The sequence below is a fragment of the Halichoeres trimaculatus genome, unplaced genomic scaffold (genome assembly GCF_033239565.1).
Source record: "Halichoeres trimaculatus isolate MK-OKI-2021-1 unplaced genomic scaffold, fHalTri1.1 fHalTri1_scaffold_12, whole genome shotgun sequence".
NCBI lineage: Eukaryota > Metazoa > Chordata > Actinopteri > Labriformes > Labridae > Halichoeres > Halichoeres trimaculatus.
In genome coordinates this window covers 26,619,358-26,637,941 of record NW_027437190.1, presented here as the reverse complement: position 1 = coordinate 26,637,941, position 18,584 = coordinate 26,619,358, and the positions used below count along the sequence as shown (strand labels likewise).

Below are 18,584 nucleotides of genomic sequence, written 5' to 3'. Positions count from 1 at the left end.
AATTTTATAAACACAAAAAAAATCTAGTTTCGATAATTTTCATGAGTTTTACTATGTTTACAATTTTCCACTTTTTCGTCTTTGTTTTGAAGATAAAGTAGATTCTGTGGCTCCTGAATGAATTTAATCCAGGTGAGCTGAGGCAAAAGGGCTCTTATGAAAGTAAAGGTTGCAGACCCCTGGGTTAGAAGATGAGAGGCTGCAGATCCTCCCCAGAGACTGTTATTTTGCTACAAATAAATGATCTTACTTTACATCCTATTACCATCCCACAGCAACACTGGCCCAAACAGTGAGTGCAAAAATGGATGAATGGGATTTTCACACTTCTTCAGGACCCCCAGAAGCCAAAGGGAACAACTCAGGTATACAACTTCATATGAATAAATTAACTTGCTTCTTTTCAATACAAAATAAGTTTGAACACACTTGTCATCTGTGATCTATCCATACAACATATCTAAACCTGATATTTCTCTCACAGTTAACACCTCATGTGAGAATCTGGAGTGCTACATGGTTCTCATCCAGGCAGAGAAGACAGCCATCGGCTCCATCTGTTTCCTGGCGGGTCCCGTCACCCTCTTGGAAAATGCTCTGGTGTTGGTGGTGATCGCAGCTACTGCCACTCTTCGGCAGAGGCCTTCATTTCTTTTCATAGGCAGCCTCGCGCTTGCTGACGTCTTTGCCAGCTGCTTCTTCACCACCAGCTTTCTGGACTTCCACCTCTTTCGCCGCAGGGACGGTCCCACTGCCTACCTTTTTAAGCTAGGTGGGGTCACAATGGCCTTCAGCAGCTCTGTGGGGAGTCTTCTGCTCACTGCTCTGGACCGTTACCTCTGCATCCATCAGGCCTCCAGCTATAAGGTGCTGGTGACCCGTCGGCGAGCTATGCTGAGCCTGCTGGTCCTCTGGAGCGCCACCATCTTCATGTCTTTCCTACCCCTGATGGGGTGGAGGTGTCCCACAGGGCTCACTCCACCCTGCTCACGCCTCTTCCCTTACATCAACCAGGGATATCTAGCCTGCTGGACCAGCTTCATCCTGGTGCTCCTGGCTCTTATTTTAGGGGCCTATGCTCTCATTCTGTGGACAGCACACCGCCACGAGTCCTCCATGACCAACATCCAAGGAGCAGCAGGGACCGGCCACGCTCGCATGAGGATGGATATCCGGCTAGCACGTACCTTTGGGCTGATTCTCCTCATAATGGTGAGCTGCTGGCTCCCTGCGCTCTCCTTTATGTTGGCTGATGTCTCCATGCTGCTAACACACAACCAACAGAGGGCCTTTGCTTTCTGCAGCACCTTGTGCCTGGTCAACTCTGCGGTCAACCCACTGCTGTATGCATTGCGCTGTCGAGAGCTTCGGGTGGCTCTGCTGCAGCTGCTGCAGAAGCTGTGCGAGACGGGAAGGTGTAAAAAGTCTACAGAAAACTTAACTCCAAGATTAGAAGACAACAACTGTTCTGAGGACCAGACCCCAAGGAACAGAAACACCCCACTTACCTCAATCTCAGAGATGGTGAACAATTAAACTATGTATGTCAGGAAATGAGTTCGTACATATGGAGAGGTGTATGAGCAGTGAAAACAGACACCACAGTCTTTGCTGATGACCATGAATACATATGAGCAGGATTTATTCTTATCAAATTGGAAGTGCTGGCAGACACTTCTTTCTGTTTTTAATACATGCAGTAATAATAGCTACTGTGAAAGGACACTATCAAAAATAACAACAATCTAGTTTTTAGTGAGGATGTCAAATGAGGGACACAAGCTTGGGGTTGTTTGTTGGTGCTTTCACAAAAAAGAAAGAGTTCTAAATACAAATAATTAAACCAATGCTAATCCTAGTATCTGTATCAACCTCTAATTAGCTGGACATTATGCTAGAGAGCTTACCTTACTCTCTTAATTAACCAGGAAGTACTATTAGGATTTTTAATGTTTCTTACCATAGAGAATTTGTACAGGTAACAACCAAACAAAATCACAAATTAATTGAACCGTTGTGACACCATACCCCTTTAGTCCCAGAAAGATCAACAGGTTTTAGGTTAATTCATGTGTGAGGCCTGCAGAGGGCTTACAAAAATGTTAACAGTGTTTTCCATATACAGTTTGTGTAAAAATGTTTATAATTTAAGAAATTATGCATGTATTAGAGTAGTATTCCCTCTTGTTTAAACTCAAAGAAGACTTCACAGTAAGAGGTTTACAGGTATAAGTTTTTTAACAGCCAATACTGATAATAGATAGGGATGGGTACCGAATTAAATACTTCTATAGGTACTGACCGAATTTTGTCTGTAGTACTGAGTACCTATTCACGTAAAATCAAAAAGTACCATGTTAAGGTACCTAAACACGTCTTTGTGACTGTAACAGAGTGGAAGAGTAGGCTATATAGTAGGTTATATAATGAAGAATAAACATATTAAATTGAAAAACTTTAGTATTTTATTTTTAAACAAATTATCATTTATTACTATATAAACACTCAAAAGTACCCAAAATTGGTACCCCTGAGTACCGGGTACTGGGCATCAGTACCGTATTGTGAAAGTCAATGTAATGTAATGTGAAAGGTACCCATCCCTAATAATAAGAGAGCAGGTCATCCAGTGGCTGATATTTAATGCTGATGTCAAGTTGTTTGTGTATTGTTGCATTTGATGTAATGTTTAACAGTATTTAATTTAGTATTTTTAATAATAATAACCTCCATTATTCCATGCAAATTACAATCTAATATACATCTCATCTTAGGCATTAAAATGTGCATCATTTATGAAATTAAGAAAACAATAACTGCATTGGGTTCTGCTTTTGATTCCAAAAACATGAAATCAAGGGATATTAGACCACATTATTTCATACATCATAACAGAGTTTTTTTTAAATACCAGCCAGTAAATGTTTTGGATCTTTTATGCCGTCACTAGGAAAATATGTTATCGGTGTAATCTCTGCCCCTCTAACCCTAGTTTACAATATTAGTCAGATACTGTCTCAAAAAGCTAGATTAGGTATCAGTGATAAGGGGCAGATATTTTCCATTATGCTATCTTGAGTTTACAGCAGTAAGCTGAAAGCCGATGTAGCATGGACTGAGTGATGCACATTGGCTCAGCAGTTTGGAGGTGTATCACTTTTTGGCCAATACCCAAAACGGCTATCTGTATTAGTATCAGAACTCATGACGTGAGATCAGTGCATCCCCAAAAGTCTTGGCATTGAAATTGGTAATGGAAACAGAAAAAAATAGAGGAAAAGCAGTGAAACATGACAGAAGAACTATAACAATATAATTTATATGTATAGAAATAGAGGTTGTCATCTATAAGCATTTGTGGATTCCATGCGATGGGTCCAGTGTATGTTGGTCCTTTAAAGTGAGATGATGTCATGTGGCCAGCCAACTCCTAACCTTTGACCTCTCTGCCCCATGACAGTATTTGAGCTCTCTCATTCCTTTTACAAACCATGCCACTTGAACTGAATTGCTGACTTCACTTCAGGGGGTCACCTCACCTCATAGTAGAAAGGTGGACTTGTTGTTTTTCTGCTTATTTATGTTTCAACATTTTTGTCCCAGAGTGTGCATGAGCACAGAGGACACTGTGGGCTGCCTGTCCTATCTGCACATGAATGCCAGAACTCCACAAAAGCTCCACGCACGAGGAGGCTCTCACACAATGTTCACCCTATGTGTTCACCACATGAATCCAAGCAGTGTGTCGAGGTAAATGGGACAAATGATGCCAGGAGGAAGACAAACACAGGCACTGCAACTCTCTTTGCTGTGGGGACAATGAGCAGCTGCAGTAAAGCACAGACAGAAATGCACTTAAACTCACATACGCACAGACGGTAACACGTTAGAGAATCACAAAATTTGATTGTTTGTTGATCCATCTCACTGTATCAACTGAATTAATAAAATACATGATCTTCGATTGGATTCTTTGTAACTTTTTTCTATTCACAAAATCATTCTTTATCTTACTTATCTTTCATTCTTGTAAGGAATCACAGGCATGGCAATAAAAAAATTGGCAAAAATAAAGTACACTGAAAATGGAAATCCAAAGCATACATTCATCCATACATATGAACTCGTTTATTTCCCCATATTGGTAAGTAGTTCCTGATAGTTTCCTCAAAGCAAAGCACAAGTTTTGTTACATCAGGATAGTACACAGACTGTCTTCTTGTAATGGGTAATTTTATTGTGATCTAGAAAACAAAACAATGGATCCATTGCCCACTTTACTAAAAGGTTACGCCTGTTTCTCGTTTAGTATTGTGTTGGGAACAAGTCAAGTTGTTGCTGTTGCACTCAGGGCTCCTACATGTTGTGGATATTTTGTCTAACCCATATTTGCATAGTCTGCCAAACTGGTGCGAATGTACTGCGCGCTTTCTAATCCTGCCTGCTGTTACCAAACCGGTAAAAACAACCTACTCCCCACCAAAGAAGATTATTGTCAAACATCACTCTGGAGTTCATTTTTTAATCTACTTTTCTTACCTGACCACCAACGCCAGACGTCTCGTGAACCTTCAAGTTGAGTTCAACGGTAAGCAATCAACAACGGTGGGGTGGGGGTCTAGAGTCTGTAAAGTAAACGAGCCATGTAATTTGTCAACAAGTAAATTTCATTTATAACTGAGTAAGTAAGCATTTAAAAAACTACGTTTGGTCGAAAATGCACCTAAATAGCCTAACAAGACGGGGTTAAATGTTTAATGTATTTTATAACTACCCTCCGAATACCAATAGTGGTACGGTCCATTGTGACGTTTTAAAAATTCAGCAGGCAGGGTCGGCAGTTGGCTTACTACTCAGAGAAGAAAATCCGTTGTTGTGGAGAGGAAGAAAGGCTCAAGAAATTCGAGGAACGCTTAACGTACCAACCTAGACCGCTAAAACCCCTTTTTGAGGGTCGTTTTTCCTCCATCTTTTCCCCCCTCTTTGTTTTGCCAACATGGCTTGTGGAGCTACGTTAAAACGGTCGATGGAGTTCGAGGCCCTCCTCAGTCCCCAGTCTCCCAAGCGGAGAAGGTGCAATCCACTACCGGGGACTCCCAGCACTCCGTCCCCGCAAAGATGCAACCTCCGTCCCCCGGTCGACAGCCCAACGCATTCGATGTCTCCCCCGGCGATAGGAGGCGAACACAGGCTTACCCCAGGTATTTAATTAAACAATATTTGTCGTTTTATCTGCGTTTCTGGGTGGGTGTCATGGGGGAGGGGGTTTGGGTGGAGTGGAATGGATAGCTAGCTAGTTTGGAGAATCAGAATGGGGGTTGGAGGCTAAACATTAGCTTAGCCACGCTAACTCCAGGAAAGAGAATGTTGTTGCTAAGTTACCGACACATATAGTGATATGAATCATAATAAAGAAACAGACGTTAAAAAGTAAAAGTGGATGTGTAGGAATTTGAGAGTGACTATTTGCTAGCTCACTGTATTCTTTCATAGCAGAATTGGGAAGCACTCAGTTACTGATTCTGATTTGTTCACGCAAATAGTTTATTGAAAGCTTTGTCATATGGCTGAAGAAAAACGTGTTAACATTGGGGGAGTTGAAAATAGCTTCATAACCCGTTCAATCAGCTCTGCGTGAACAATCTCCAGCTGTAGTCTAGATTCCCCTGATTTTTCTGTGCAATATATCATTTTCTGGAATAAAACAAAAGGTTCTAACCACCCTTTAACACCTTGGTGACAAATCCAGCCTGTTGGCTCCTCCAAAAAAGACAAACGGCATCACAGCAGCAGGCACATCATGGCAGGCTGTTAATGAGGAGCTGCCTGGGTAATGTTCCTTGGCTTTAGTGCCACAATTGTCTTGCACTAAGGTGGGGGTTACCATTATGCAGCACTAGTTTCTTTTCCTCTTCAAGGCTGCAGGGCATTGTTCATTTCCTTTATGTCTGTACTCCTTTTCTCCCCCTGTTAGCTAAGAAAGCAGCACTGTATGTGCTGGATGGGTGTGGGGTGCACAAGTAGACACAGGATTATTACCTTGATGTCTCCACTGTGATCCAGTAAGGCTTGTTCTCTGAGATTGGACAGGGTGATACCAGTGAGAGGTGCTATCCTTTGTCTTTTTGAGGTCTGATTTAAGCAGACCTTAGGAGTGATTTAATCAAACATGGAGAAACAAGAAAGCTTAAAAAAATGTTCTATCCTCCATTATTACCTAGTTCATGTGTGTCAATCCTTTAGCTAAAATAGATATTTCTACCCTTTTAATGTAAAATATGTCTATGATTTGTGGATTAAAAGCTTTTGATGTGCAGTTAAAGAGGAAATGGGAAAGATATTTAAATATGACCTTTCCTTAGGCCCCCAAAACTTACTCTTGGGAACCCCCCCAAAGGTCCTCTCACTCAAATCTGACAAATATCTGTACAGAATCTTAAGAATAACAGCAATCAAACAGATAACGAAAAACTGGTTAAAACCAAACCCATCGCAAATAAGCAAATGGATTGAATTAATAAAAGAAATATGTATCATGGAAAGAATTACACATAGTATAAGAAATCTCAGGGATGTTTTCGAGTTGCGATGGAAGAAGATAAATGAACTAATGCAATTATAATATTTGAAAAATATGGGTTGAAATAGAGGGGGAAAAAATATCTAGAAATATTTTTAAAAAAATGCATATTGCCAGTACTGCTCTGTTTGTTTTATGCTCTGTTACTTGTTTCAGATTTTTTTTCCCTTTTTATTCGTTTTTGTTTTTGTTCTTTGTCCAGTGTTTTGTTTGTTTGCTTGTCTTAGTTTTTTTTTTTTTTTTTTGCTGAGGATTTACCTTAATTATGAAGTTGAACTGGTGTAAGACTTGTACAAAAATCTTTCTTGTTTGATGAACTCTCGTTTGTGTATGTACCCCTATTTTTGTATTTTACCGGAAAGTATAATTGTACTCTTCAGTTGTAATGCCAAGGTTATTTAGATCAACATAATTTAGGTTTATCCTGTGTACACTCTTAAAAATGCAAAATAAAAAGTATTTAAAAAAAATAAAAACTTTTGATAAAAAGATTTTTTCCATGCTAATAATGAAGATTTACTTGCAGATGAGTTAAAAATCTCTAAATAAAAACATTGACTGTGTGTTGTAGTTGAAGGCTAGCCAGCCAAAGCTAAGGGTTCATGCTAGGCTACATCAGTTATCAAGAAACAAACACCCACACCCACAGATGTAGGTGTTGACAGAGATGTATCCACAGCTGGCCTCCTGTGAAATGTCCGTTTCTGGTGAACTGTGAGTTCCACTTATCTCAACAAGCCAGGGTTAAATGATGATTTAAGGAGTGTTTTGTTTCCCATGACGCTCAGAGCAGTTTACTTCATTGGGTTTGTAGTTTCCTAGAAGTTTTGACTCCTGTTGTTGCCTCTTATTGTTCAAATTAAATTTGCAGTCCTGTGAAATAGCCCTCTGAGGGAGGGATTCGTAATGGATCTCGGTGAATGTTTGTATAGAAAATGAATTATTGGGATAGTTTTTTCCAAGTTGCTCATTTAGCCGTAACTTCATGGTCGGAATCCAAAAAGCCTCCATCTCCTCCAGCGTGTGTCTGTCTCGCTGAATTATGCTGCAGCAGCTGCAAGTAAATCTGCAAGTAATGCACATTTGTCTGCTGCAGACATGAGGCCCAGATTCCAGGTATTATACTCACCTTCAGCCAGAAAGAGGCCCCTCATGGGACTGGTGCTGCAGGCCTGCCCTTCTTCTGGTTTGCCAAGTGAAAGCAGTTTTGTATTTAGCAAAAGGTCAGCTGTCATCCCTCCCACCCGTCTCTACCCACACAGGCTTTCTAGCTTGTCAGGTTTGCTAATGGTGAGGAAAGCTGTGTGTGGGCGAGATACTGGGATCTTACCAGGTATCTATGGGTAATTATTAGCTGACTTCCTTCCTCCCCTTAAACTTCACTCTGATTGATCAAAACCCTCTGACAATGGCTCTTACTTCTAAATAAAAAAAGGCAGCACTAGGGACCACCAGGCCTCATGTGTCTCACATATCAAATCAACCTGAGTTACGACGACAATTCCAGTGATTTCACTCCTTAAGCTGCCAATGTGATGAAAACCAGACTTTCCTGTGGCATCAGTAGGCAACATGGAGATTATTTTCAGCAGAGAACAGAAGACAAGACGTAGAGAAAACAGCACAGAAAAAATTAACTCGAGATATTCAAACACACAAAGAGCACAGTCATAGATTTTGACCAAAATCAAGGAAATGGACTTGAAGTAACCACAAATTGCAACCCAGTATGGGCTTTGGGTTTATTGCAAGACTGGTTGAGTGAGAAGAAAAAGTCAACAGAGAAAGTTACAGTGAAGAGGACCTTGCACAGATTTTGCTGATATTGTTTTGCCTCTTTAAAAAATGTTAACAAGAAATGCTAATATTTAGACTTTACTGTGGGTACAAATGTTCAGTTTAGCTGTTCTTCAGTTGGCTGAGACGGGTGCTTGGCTACCTTGTTTCTTTGCCGCCTGTCTGGGCTTGCACTTCGGTTAAGTTCCCCCAGTTGACAGATGAGGCTGAACTTGTTGACTTCTGCCAGGTTAACGGATCTGGATGACAAGCCTTAGTTGTGGCCTAAAACCCCAATCAGGCTTTTGAACTGTTCAGTATTCTTGTCTAAACTCAACCTGCTGTCTGGCCAGGGGACGCTTGTTAACAGAGGAGGGATCGATTTTGCACACAGAGGTGAACAGAATCACAAACTTCTGCTCTGACTTTTCAAACCAACTTTTTTCTCCACATACCGAGACCTTCTACTTTAGCAGTGCTCTGTTTTTGTTTTTTGTTTTTTTTTACCATATTGCTACACTTTGTGTTTTTCAAAACAATTGTGATTTTTTGTTCTTAGTTTTGTTTCCAGGATGTGGTTATGGATTGACCACAAAGTGTTCACACACAAAATGATGATGACTCCAAGTCTTGTCTTCAATAGAAGACAAAATGACTCCATAAGTGACCTCTCTGCAGTTGGACCACACTAAAGCCACCTCCCCTATACAATCCTTAAGCAGTGGAGGGTGAAATGAAATGAGTCAGCTTTGTTTTCTCTGCACCACCATGTCCAATCTACCCAGCCTATCTCCCTCTCGTATTCAGTATTCGGCCTGTGTTTAAGCCTTTTAGCCAAGGCTTTCTCCACTGTTTCCCCCTGGCTCCCGGAAGTCTCTGTGATTGATTGCTTGGCCTGGTTGTGGCAGGGGTCATTGTTGCCAAGCAACGCCCACAGTTGAGGCACTAGTAGTTGGCAGGGCTGGAAGTGACAGGCAGCAAGAGATTTGTCTATCAGATGTACCCAGGAATATTGATACTGGCCAACAATAAATATCAACATTTTTTCATTATTTTGGGTTAAAGTGTGACTTAATTTGTTTTTATAGCAGTAACACAGCTTTGATTAACAAATTCAGATGTTAAACTGCAGGTTAACACACTTATTGAGTGAGTAACTGCTTCAAAGTAGCGTCGAAAGCATCTGTCTCTCTTTTGTTTAAACAACAATCACGCTGAGTTCCTGTGTGTACTACAGGGTTTCCCCCAGGAAATTGCTAACCGAGGGTGGCAAGCAAAACACTCGAATGAAAATGAAGACAAGACACTGTGTCTCTGGCAGGCATGCATTTCCTTTTTTAAGTTCTGCGATCAGATTTATCATTAAGGAGAAACTGAGGAAGTGCAGCATAACGGGATCTTGGCTAATTTAAAGCATGTGTTTCAGCTGGTGAGGTCAGACACACTCATATGGTCCCCCCAAATATGTGGCAGGTAGCTTAAAGTTCACATCTCCACATTATTGTCTGGGTATTTCAACAACAATCTGAAACAGAAACCTGTGGGTATTTTGTAATCATACTTGCAGCCTGTACTTGACTTTCTGAATTGACCCTGATAAATGTTCATGTGAATCTGCTAATAGTTCCAGCCTCTTTGTGTGGAACAGAGATGCTTTTGCTGTGTCGAGTCTTTATTTTGAGTGAGCAGCTCAGTCGAACTAAACAAACAGAGCCTGTCAGATTAGGGTCTTGTTTTGTTTAAGGTCCTGGATGGTTTTAGAGGCCACATGCAGCCAGAGGAGTCTCCACTTACTTCTAAAAGACTGTGATACGTTAAAGTTTGGCGGTAGGCCTGTCACGATAACAAATTTTGCTGGACGATAATTTTCCAAAATATTATTGCTGATAAACGATATTATTGTCAATATTATTTGATTTTTTTTTTTTCTCCATTTTTTCATTGATGTAATTATGATAAATGGGATAATAAAGTGAGTACACCATATCAGAAGCAAGAAACTTTAATTTCTTAAGAGTATTTAACTGTAATTAGAAGGTTGGGATCTTTTAAATAAAATAAATTAAACAAAAAATATAATAAATTTAACAAACAAGAAAGAGAAAAACAATACAATGAAAATGAAATGGACTCTCTTTTAGAAAAAAATACATGTCAATGAAAAAAAATAATAAAAACAATAAAACATAGACCCTGTTTTTAAAGAAAAAATGAAACCCCCCCCCCAAAAAAAACAATAAAAACTATAGCCTAAATAAAAGGGAGTTTATACAGTTCCTGAAATGTTTGTAACATGTACTTTTTCCCAGTCAATCCATACTGTCTGTCAAACATTTTTAACATTTCTGGCTTTCAACCGTATTGAAGGGCTGCATTTCTTTGGCAATGTAGCTGTCTTTGAGCGCCCACCATTTGGTGCTTTTATTTCTATTTACTTTGCAGACCAAAAGCCTCAGTAAGAGCGAACTGTCAAAGAACAAGGCTCCGCTGCACCTCCCTTTCTTCTTCGTCGCCACCATTTTCAAACAAATGTGACATATCAGCTCGTTGGTGTTCATGAGCTCACACTTTGTTCATTCTGATAAAAAAACAAAATATTCTCACACTTGGAATGTGGCAGGTGGCTTACTAACCGTATCTTTCGTGCCATCACTCATATTAGCGTGTGTTTCCTCCTTACCCCTCAGGACGCTCGCTTCAGCTCTCTCTGTGTGTACGCGCGAGCAGTACATCATTGCTTTGGCATCGCAAAAGATGCCAAAGATCACATTTTTGACAGATGCTCACTCCGCTATAAGTCCGCTAAATCCGCTATAGAACCTATGCTCCCCGATGTTAGGAAAGATAGACATAGTGAGCCATCTTCTCATTTAGCCTCTTTAGTCGAAAGAGAGGAGGAAAACAAACATGCATGCACGTGTCAAGGTCGAGGGCTGGCAAACTTACCGAGGACATTTTTATTTAGTGTTCGGTTAATCGATTTATTGATTATCATGAAAGGCCTATTTGGCGGCCTTAATATAAAATCAGGATTTTTCCACAAACTCGTGTCATATGAATTTGATGAATTCCTTCTTTTTCTTGTAGCTGTAATTCCTCATGTCCACTTCATGCTTCTGTTTGAGATACAAACTGAAAAGAAACTTTACAGAAGTTGCAATCCTCATCACAAGCACTTGTGGATTTCTACTAGATTGATTTTTCTTATAAATATTCTTCTGAACCTTGTATTTAAATTCATAAAGTAGCTGTGTTTCCTGCTTCCAGGCCACATGTAAAAAAGCCTTTCTGTAAATGGCCCTGGATGATGGGGAAAACAGGATTTTCTCTCCAAACAAGTGAGCAGTTAGCAGTCCGAAGGGACAGCAACACGGCCTCCAGCTCCCTCCCCACCCAAGATAAATAGGCACAGCTCACCAGATAGAGGGGACACATGTACTCAATGAATCAAGAAGATAAAGGCCCTCCTCTACATTTGGTTATCAGTGCTGGTTGAGGCCGTGGTGTTTTTTTCCTCATGTTTTTCCCAGGACTTCTCTGAACTTTAACCTTGTAATTGGATGTATGTGTGCTGGCTGTTAACCATGTTTAAGCAGTGTCGACACTGCACAGCAGGGACATGAAGGGTTCATTCTGGCAAGGAATCAACAAAGATCACTAGAGTGTAGCCACTGTGGAGGAACTACGATTTATTGATCTTGCAAAGCCTTGTGTAGTGATCTTTGTCTTTTGTTTTTGTCTCCAAGTTGTACCTCTGGGGCTTCAGCTAAAGCTTATTAAACCATAATGAAAATAAAAAAATGTTTGCATTAAAACTGTAAAAAAAAGCAACAAACGTACTACCAAAACAAGAGAATGTAGCAAAGTCTTAAGGATACCACAACTCTTTGCCCCAGTCAAAGATGGCTGATGTTTTGTTTTGTTTTTTTTCATTTCATTTTATCACACATTATCTCTGCCTTGCTGTTCATCCTGTGTCAGTCGCAGTGTTCCAAAAGTTAATCTTTGTAATCTTCAGAAGAACAGCCACCTTTTTGCCTTAGGGAAAACAGAAGAATTTGATTATCTTTGCCTTCCAGTTTGTAGCATGCCCAAGGCTAATCTGCTCTGTTAGCAGTGCTTCAAGCTAAATTGAAAGCTAATGATTGTGCAAGTTAGACGAGAAATGTCCCATCTGCATTACTGTATGGTATAACACAGATCAGTTTACTTAAAATGACTGCATCAACATACAAGTTCCAACCAGCTGTAGTTTGATACGATACATAAAAATAGATAAAAGAGAAGTGAAAGTGATGTATCAGCCGTGTCAGGAGGGGTTTGTTAGTCAGCTGGGTGTTTGTGTACTCATAGTTTTGAGTATGTCAACCTTTAACACCTTCACTTCCTGCCTATTTAGGTTTTTTTTTCTAAACAGAGTCACAAAAGAGCCAGAACAGAGGAAGTCAGCACAGCTGTTGTTTAATCTAAGAACATTTGCTGAATGTGCCTTCCTCTAATAGTCCCTGCTCGTGCTGGAACACATTCAACATTGTATTAATATGGCTGTGGTGGGCGTAGACAGAAAATAACACATGAAAGACAAAACTAATGAGAATATTGATCATTTCCTCTCTCTAATGAATCACTTTCAAAGTCATTTTGTATCAAACAATGATGATTCTTGAGCAACTTCTGCAGAATGGTTTCATAGACTTTTTAATGTGCAAGTAAAGACTCGAACACTTACAGTCTGTTTCCTCCCTTTCAGAGCAAATCTTCCAGAACCTGCGTCAGGAGTACAGCCGGATCCAGAGGCGGCGGCAGCTGGAAGGGGCTTTCAACCAGACCGAGGCCTGTAGCTCCAGCGATGCCCCCAGCCCCAGTTCCTCCCTCAACGCCCCCAGCTCCCCACCAGGTAGATAAATTACTATCTGCCCCATATACACATGAGCTGTTGTTTATGACTGTACCCAGGAGGCCTGCCCTCTCGTCATGCCTAGATCTAATGGCGGTATCAGTGTTAGTTTGTGGATGTTTGACCTAATTTTATGAGCTCCTTGTTGGGCATGTTTGTGTTTGTGTCCCTTCCTCTACCTGGATCAGGTGCAGAATAAAGAATAAAGCTTTTCTTTTTGATTGGTTTGGGTTTCTATAACAGTGAATTTGTACTAACTCGCCACAATAAAAGATACAATTTAAAATAATGGGATATTGAATGAGATCCTAAGGAGAAATAATGAGATGAAAAGTCGAAATGTTAAGATGAAAAAGTCCAAACTTGCATCTTTTTAACTTTGTATCTCAAAATTTGATGTAGGTTCTCATAAGTTCACTTTTTTTACTCTATTCTTCAACTCATAGTTTCTGTTTATCTCATTGTTTGACTTTTAATCTTATAATTTTGATGGAATATCTCATATTTTAATCTCTTTAGCTAATAATTTTGCCATTTTTATCTCATCATTTCTATGGTTTATTTTGCAATTTTTACATTTCTTCTTATTTCTTTGACTTTTTAACTTTTAATGTTAGCTTGGCATCTCAACATTTTGTCATAATCACATCATTTTGAGTTACTATCTCATCAGTTCTAGTCTAGTATTTCATAAATTTGACTTTATCTTATAATTCCAAATAGGCATCTCCTAACTTCCACTTTTTTAGTTTTACATTTTTTTATTGTCATAAATTTATTTTTTTCATTTTGTAAATCTGATTTTAATCCTGTAATTTTGTTTTTTAATTGGAATTTTGAAATTAATTCTTGTTACTTCAGCTCCTTTTTAATCTACTTTCAATAACTTGATTGTAGAGCTGAAATGATTCCTCGAATGATTCGAGGTATTCGATTACAAAAATTACTTGAGTAATTTTCTCCGCCTCGAGGAATCGTTTAATTTTTAAAAAGATCAAAGAGTGGTGTTTCAAATAGAGCTGAGGCCATATTAAGAGAGTTTTCAGACCCCCCAAGGTACCTCTTATACAAAATAGCAACTAGCAACAAATCTAGCTTCTTTTCTGGAGTTTGGAGACTAATGGGTCACAAAAAATGTGTCAAAGTGTGTTTACAAATTTTGGAGCTGCCAAAGCAAGTGCTCTTATTGACATGCTGTATCAGAAAATTCTATTTCTTAAAGAAAAAAAATCATTTGAAAAATAACTGCTCTTTAACTAAACAGAAATGTATTTTATCTGATTACTTGATTAATCCATGGGATTTTCAGTATAATACTCGATACTAAAATGTTTGATAGCTACAGCCCTACTTGATTGCACTTTGAAATTTAAATTTTCTATCTTATGATTTTGATTTTGGCTGGAAATCGTTTTATATCTCATTTCTACTTTTATCTCAATTCTTTTATATGAATTCTTGTCTCAGTTGTTTTAAAAACGAAACAGCAGTTTTGTTTTGTTCTTGCTCAACCAGAAAAGATGGTCCAACAATAACCAAACCAAGGTGACCACTTTCTCAATTACCAATGACACAATTGCAGCTGGACCTGTTCAAATCCAACCCCATGTATCCATTACATTAGGCCTGCCTGTTCTTCTGCTATGCTTAAAACAGCTTACTGTTATTCAGAATGCTGTGCTGTGTAATTGATTTGTTTCAGACCGAGCCCTGAATAAGCAACACTTTCATGCTTTGTTGTGTCTGAAAGGATTACAAATCAAACTGTTATGGGGAGCCAGAGTGTCACAGAATAATTGAGATTTACCGCAATAATGTGCAGCGTTTACAAATTAAGAGAAGATGCAATCTTTCTTTGTCAACAAGTTAATAAATCCACATGTCATACAGATAGTAATAAACCAAAGAAGATTAAACCCAGAAAGAAAAAACTGGATCATGAGATCCTTAGTGGTTGATTCAGACATCTCGAAAGATTAATCAATGATCATCTGTAAAATAATTGTTTTTTTTGTTTCAGGTATGCATCGTTAATTGTTTTTAACTGTGACTATTTTTCACTGTTCAGTTTAATTAAAGAATAAAAGTTAACAGCACTGGCCTCTGGAATGTCAGTCAGTTGTTGACATATGTGCACATCATGATAAACGCTATGAGATGTATAATTAAAATTGACTAATATTAATGATAAATGATAATAAATAATTGATCATCCATTTCATATCAAAGTGGACCAGTCTGAAGAGAGGAAGAGAACTGCGGGGTAGTTGGAGTGTTCTTTAATCCAAGCCTCAGCCTTTGGGCTCCTGTCTCTTTCCTGTCTGCAGTATCGGCTCATACATCACACTGACTGTGCTGCACTGACCTGGCCTCTTTCTGTCTCTGATACGCCCATTAAACCTTCATCCTCACTCTGCTTTACTCTTCCCGTGATTTACCAACATTTCATTCTAATGGTTTACAACATAACTCAAGAATGCTCTGTAAGCTAAAACCATCTCCATCAGCACTGCGACAAAGACACTCTGGAGACCCAGAAAGAGCTCGCATTAGTGCTGCATGACCCTGCTGGCTTGCAGAGGTGACTGACGACACAAAACAAAGCTGTAAAATTTGCACCTGGCCTAACACTAGAAGACATCACTGTCTCAGTAACAGCACCAGAGCCGTTAGTGATCCACCGTTTTTATAACCGTTGTGATTTTGTGTTCCTTAGGTGCCTCAAGGAAGGACCAGCCCTCGTTTACACTGAAGCAGGTGAGCTACCTGTGTGAGCGGCTGCTGAAAGACCATGAGGAGAAGATCCGGGAGGAGTACGAACAGATCCTTAACACAAAACTTGCAGGTAAAAAACATAATCATCATAATAAGAACCATATCCCTCTGGGCTTTCATTGTAGACAGCAGGTTCTTACGCTCAGGCAATGAAGAAGAATAAAAGTGTCTGTGTGTGATGGGGAACATGCAGCTCTAGCTCTTATGAGTCTCTCTTTATATTAAAAAAGGTTATGACTGCAGCTCTGGCATCCATGAATCTCTCTAACAGAGTTTATGTGCTTGTAAGATGCCAAGACTTTGCACAAGCAGAAAGTATTTACGTAGAAGCTGAGGCAACACTGCATTCACTTAGATTACATTCACATTTTGCAGGTCCTATTAAAGAAAACATCTTTGCTTTTGTCCCCTCTTTCATTAAAAGGTGTTTTTTTTCAAACTGTACAGTTAACTTAGAACTGTAAAAGTTTTGTGTAAGAGAAAATCAGACTTTTGGCTGTCAATGGCATAAAACCCAGGGTAAAATCTCTATTACGTATTTGGGCTTTCCCCTTAATTAGCTGCTGTGGGAAAGAGAAGATAAGTCTCTGGCTCAGTACAGTATGCTGTATTTTTGTAGATTTCCTGATAATAAATAAAGCTCAGACCAGCATGTCATCTTTGAAATCATGTTTGAGTATGTTGTGTAAAACTGAAACTGAAAACATGCAAGCAGGAGGAGGGTGAGCAGAGCAGAGCACTCACAGGCCTGTAGGCAGTCCACGCTTGACTTGAGAATTCCCCTGAACTTGCCACATCTTCTAGATAACTTTTCATCACATTCAGGCCCTGATATTTTCTGAGACTGGCTATTCACACATGCATCTCACAGTGGGTTATTTTCTTTGTCAAACACGCTCCAACAACTCAAAATATTTCATTTCTTTCATAGCAAGGCAGTTGGCATTTGAGTTATTTTTCTTAGCAGTGGTGGATGTCTTTATTTTTGCCATTACATTGTGTATAAGGGAGCTCAACCGTACAAATAAAAACACCAATGAAGGACGTGAAAAGTGAGACTATAAAGCTGGCACAAGTCTCTTCAAGTGTTCAGCCCCCAGTTCACTGAGTGTTTCAGACTTTTATCTGCTGATTTTGCACTTCTGCTCACCTCTTTCAAAATCTTTACTCGTGATTGGCAGAAAAAGAGAATTAAAAATTTGGGACAAAATCTATTTCCCCCCGAAAAGTTTGAATATTTCAGGCATTTTTTGCTTGTGTCAAAGAAACTTAAAACGAACGCAGTTTCCTCATAGTTTTATGAAACATCTTGACAAGCTGCATCAGATTTTCCTGAGAAAGCTGTGTTTCTAAGTCTGCATCCTCACCTCTACCTCTTTTCTCCCCAGAACAATATGAATCCTTTGTGAAATTCACACAAGACCAGATCATGCGAAGATACGGTGCCCGACCTGCTAGTTGTAAGTATATCACACTACCTTCAAATCAAAAGGATTTATTGAAGTGTTTCAATCTTCAGTGCCTGTGTTGCATTTAAACCTTATGGGCGCTGTACGCCTGTGCTGCTTGTAATCATCTGTATTTCGTCATCTGTTTCAGACGTCTCCTGAACTCACATCAACAAGATTTCCAGCTTCCTCTCACAAGATGGCTGCTCCTCTTTGGCCCCCTTCCTCTTGATTTTTATTTTATTTACCAAAATTTTTACCCCCCTTCATCTTGACCTGTTTGGGTGCCATGGTTTATCTTCTTTTTAATCTAAACCTTGATTTCTTACTTAAAAACTGTTGCTGCTGGCCAAAAGCTAGACGAATCTGAAAGATAAACTATGTACGCAGCCCAACATTTTTCCTTGTTGATATACTCTTTCTGGAAATCCTGACTAAAGCAGATCTGTGTCAAATCTCTTGCCGGTGCTGTAGAAAAGCTTATTGGCTCGTGATCATTCTGTATAACCTTTCAGCAGCTGTATTTAAAGGCTCCTGCTTCTCACTTTGTCCCTATTTTCATACCCCTCCTCCCACCCTTCCCCTCTTCCCTCCCTTCCCACAACTCTTTACCTGAGAATGTGGATTTTTCTCCCTTTTGAAAAAAATAAAAGTTCTGTGATTTAAATTTGTCTCGTGGTATGATTTTCAATTAGATGTGTGTGTGTTTGTGTGTGTTTTCTACTGTTTCAGTCAGTAAAACAACAGCTCTTAAACAAGTTAATATTAATTTACCAGGATGTCTTTGTAAGATTTGTCTAAAAGTTTGGATTTTTTTTTTTTTAATCAAAAAGCAGTGGTTAAATAAATAAACCCTGGTTGGTAAGATTTGTTGCACTTTTGTTTTATTTTTAAAAATATCAAATGAAAACATTGGGTTTTATGGGGCATCAGATAACTCCTTTGTTTTTGTATTCTTTAATTGAAAAAAAATCAAACTTTAACATTTTATGGAAAGAGACCATGTGACAAGCATAAGTCACAGTTGATAGACATTCTATAAGACAGTATTTGATTTCAGAATCAGAAAGACTTAATGAACCCAAGGGGGGAATTTGGTAAACACAAA

The 18,584-nt window shown here is 39.2% G+C and overlaps 2 protein-coding genes across 2 annotated transcripts; both read left to right on the top strand.

Moving 5' to 3' along the window:
- Positions 1-304: 304 nt before the first annotated feature.
- cnr2 (cannabinoid receptor 2) lies at positions 305-1,597 on the top strand. Its single transcript, XM_074684124.1, has 2 exons — positions 305-363; positions 474-1,597. The coding sequence occupies exons 1-2, from the start codon at positions 305-307 to the stop codon at positions 1,534-1,536; spliced, it is 1,122 nt and encodes a 373-aa protein (XP_074540225.1). The 3' UTR covers positions 1,537-1,597.
- A 3,220-nt stretch (positions 1,598-4,817) lies between these two features.
- On the top strand, positions 4,818-18,143 carry akirin1 (akirin 1). The gene is made up of 5 exons (XM_074683015.1): positions 4,818-5,201; positions 13,107-13,253; positions 15,970-16,098; positions 17,417-17,488; positions 17,628-18,143. Exons 1-5 carry the CDS (start codon positions 4,997-4,999, stop codon positions 17,636-17,638), a joined length of 564 nt encoding a protein of 187 aa, XP_074539116.1. The 5' UTR covers positions 4,818-4,996; the 3' UTR covers positions 17,639-18,143.
- Positions 18,144-18,584: the final 441 nt, after the last annotated feature.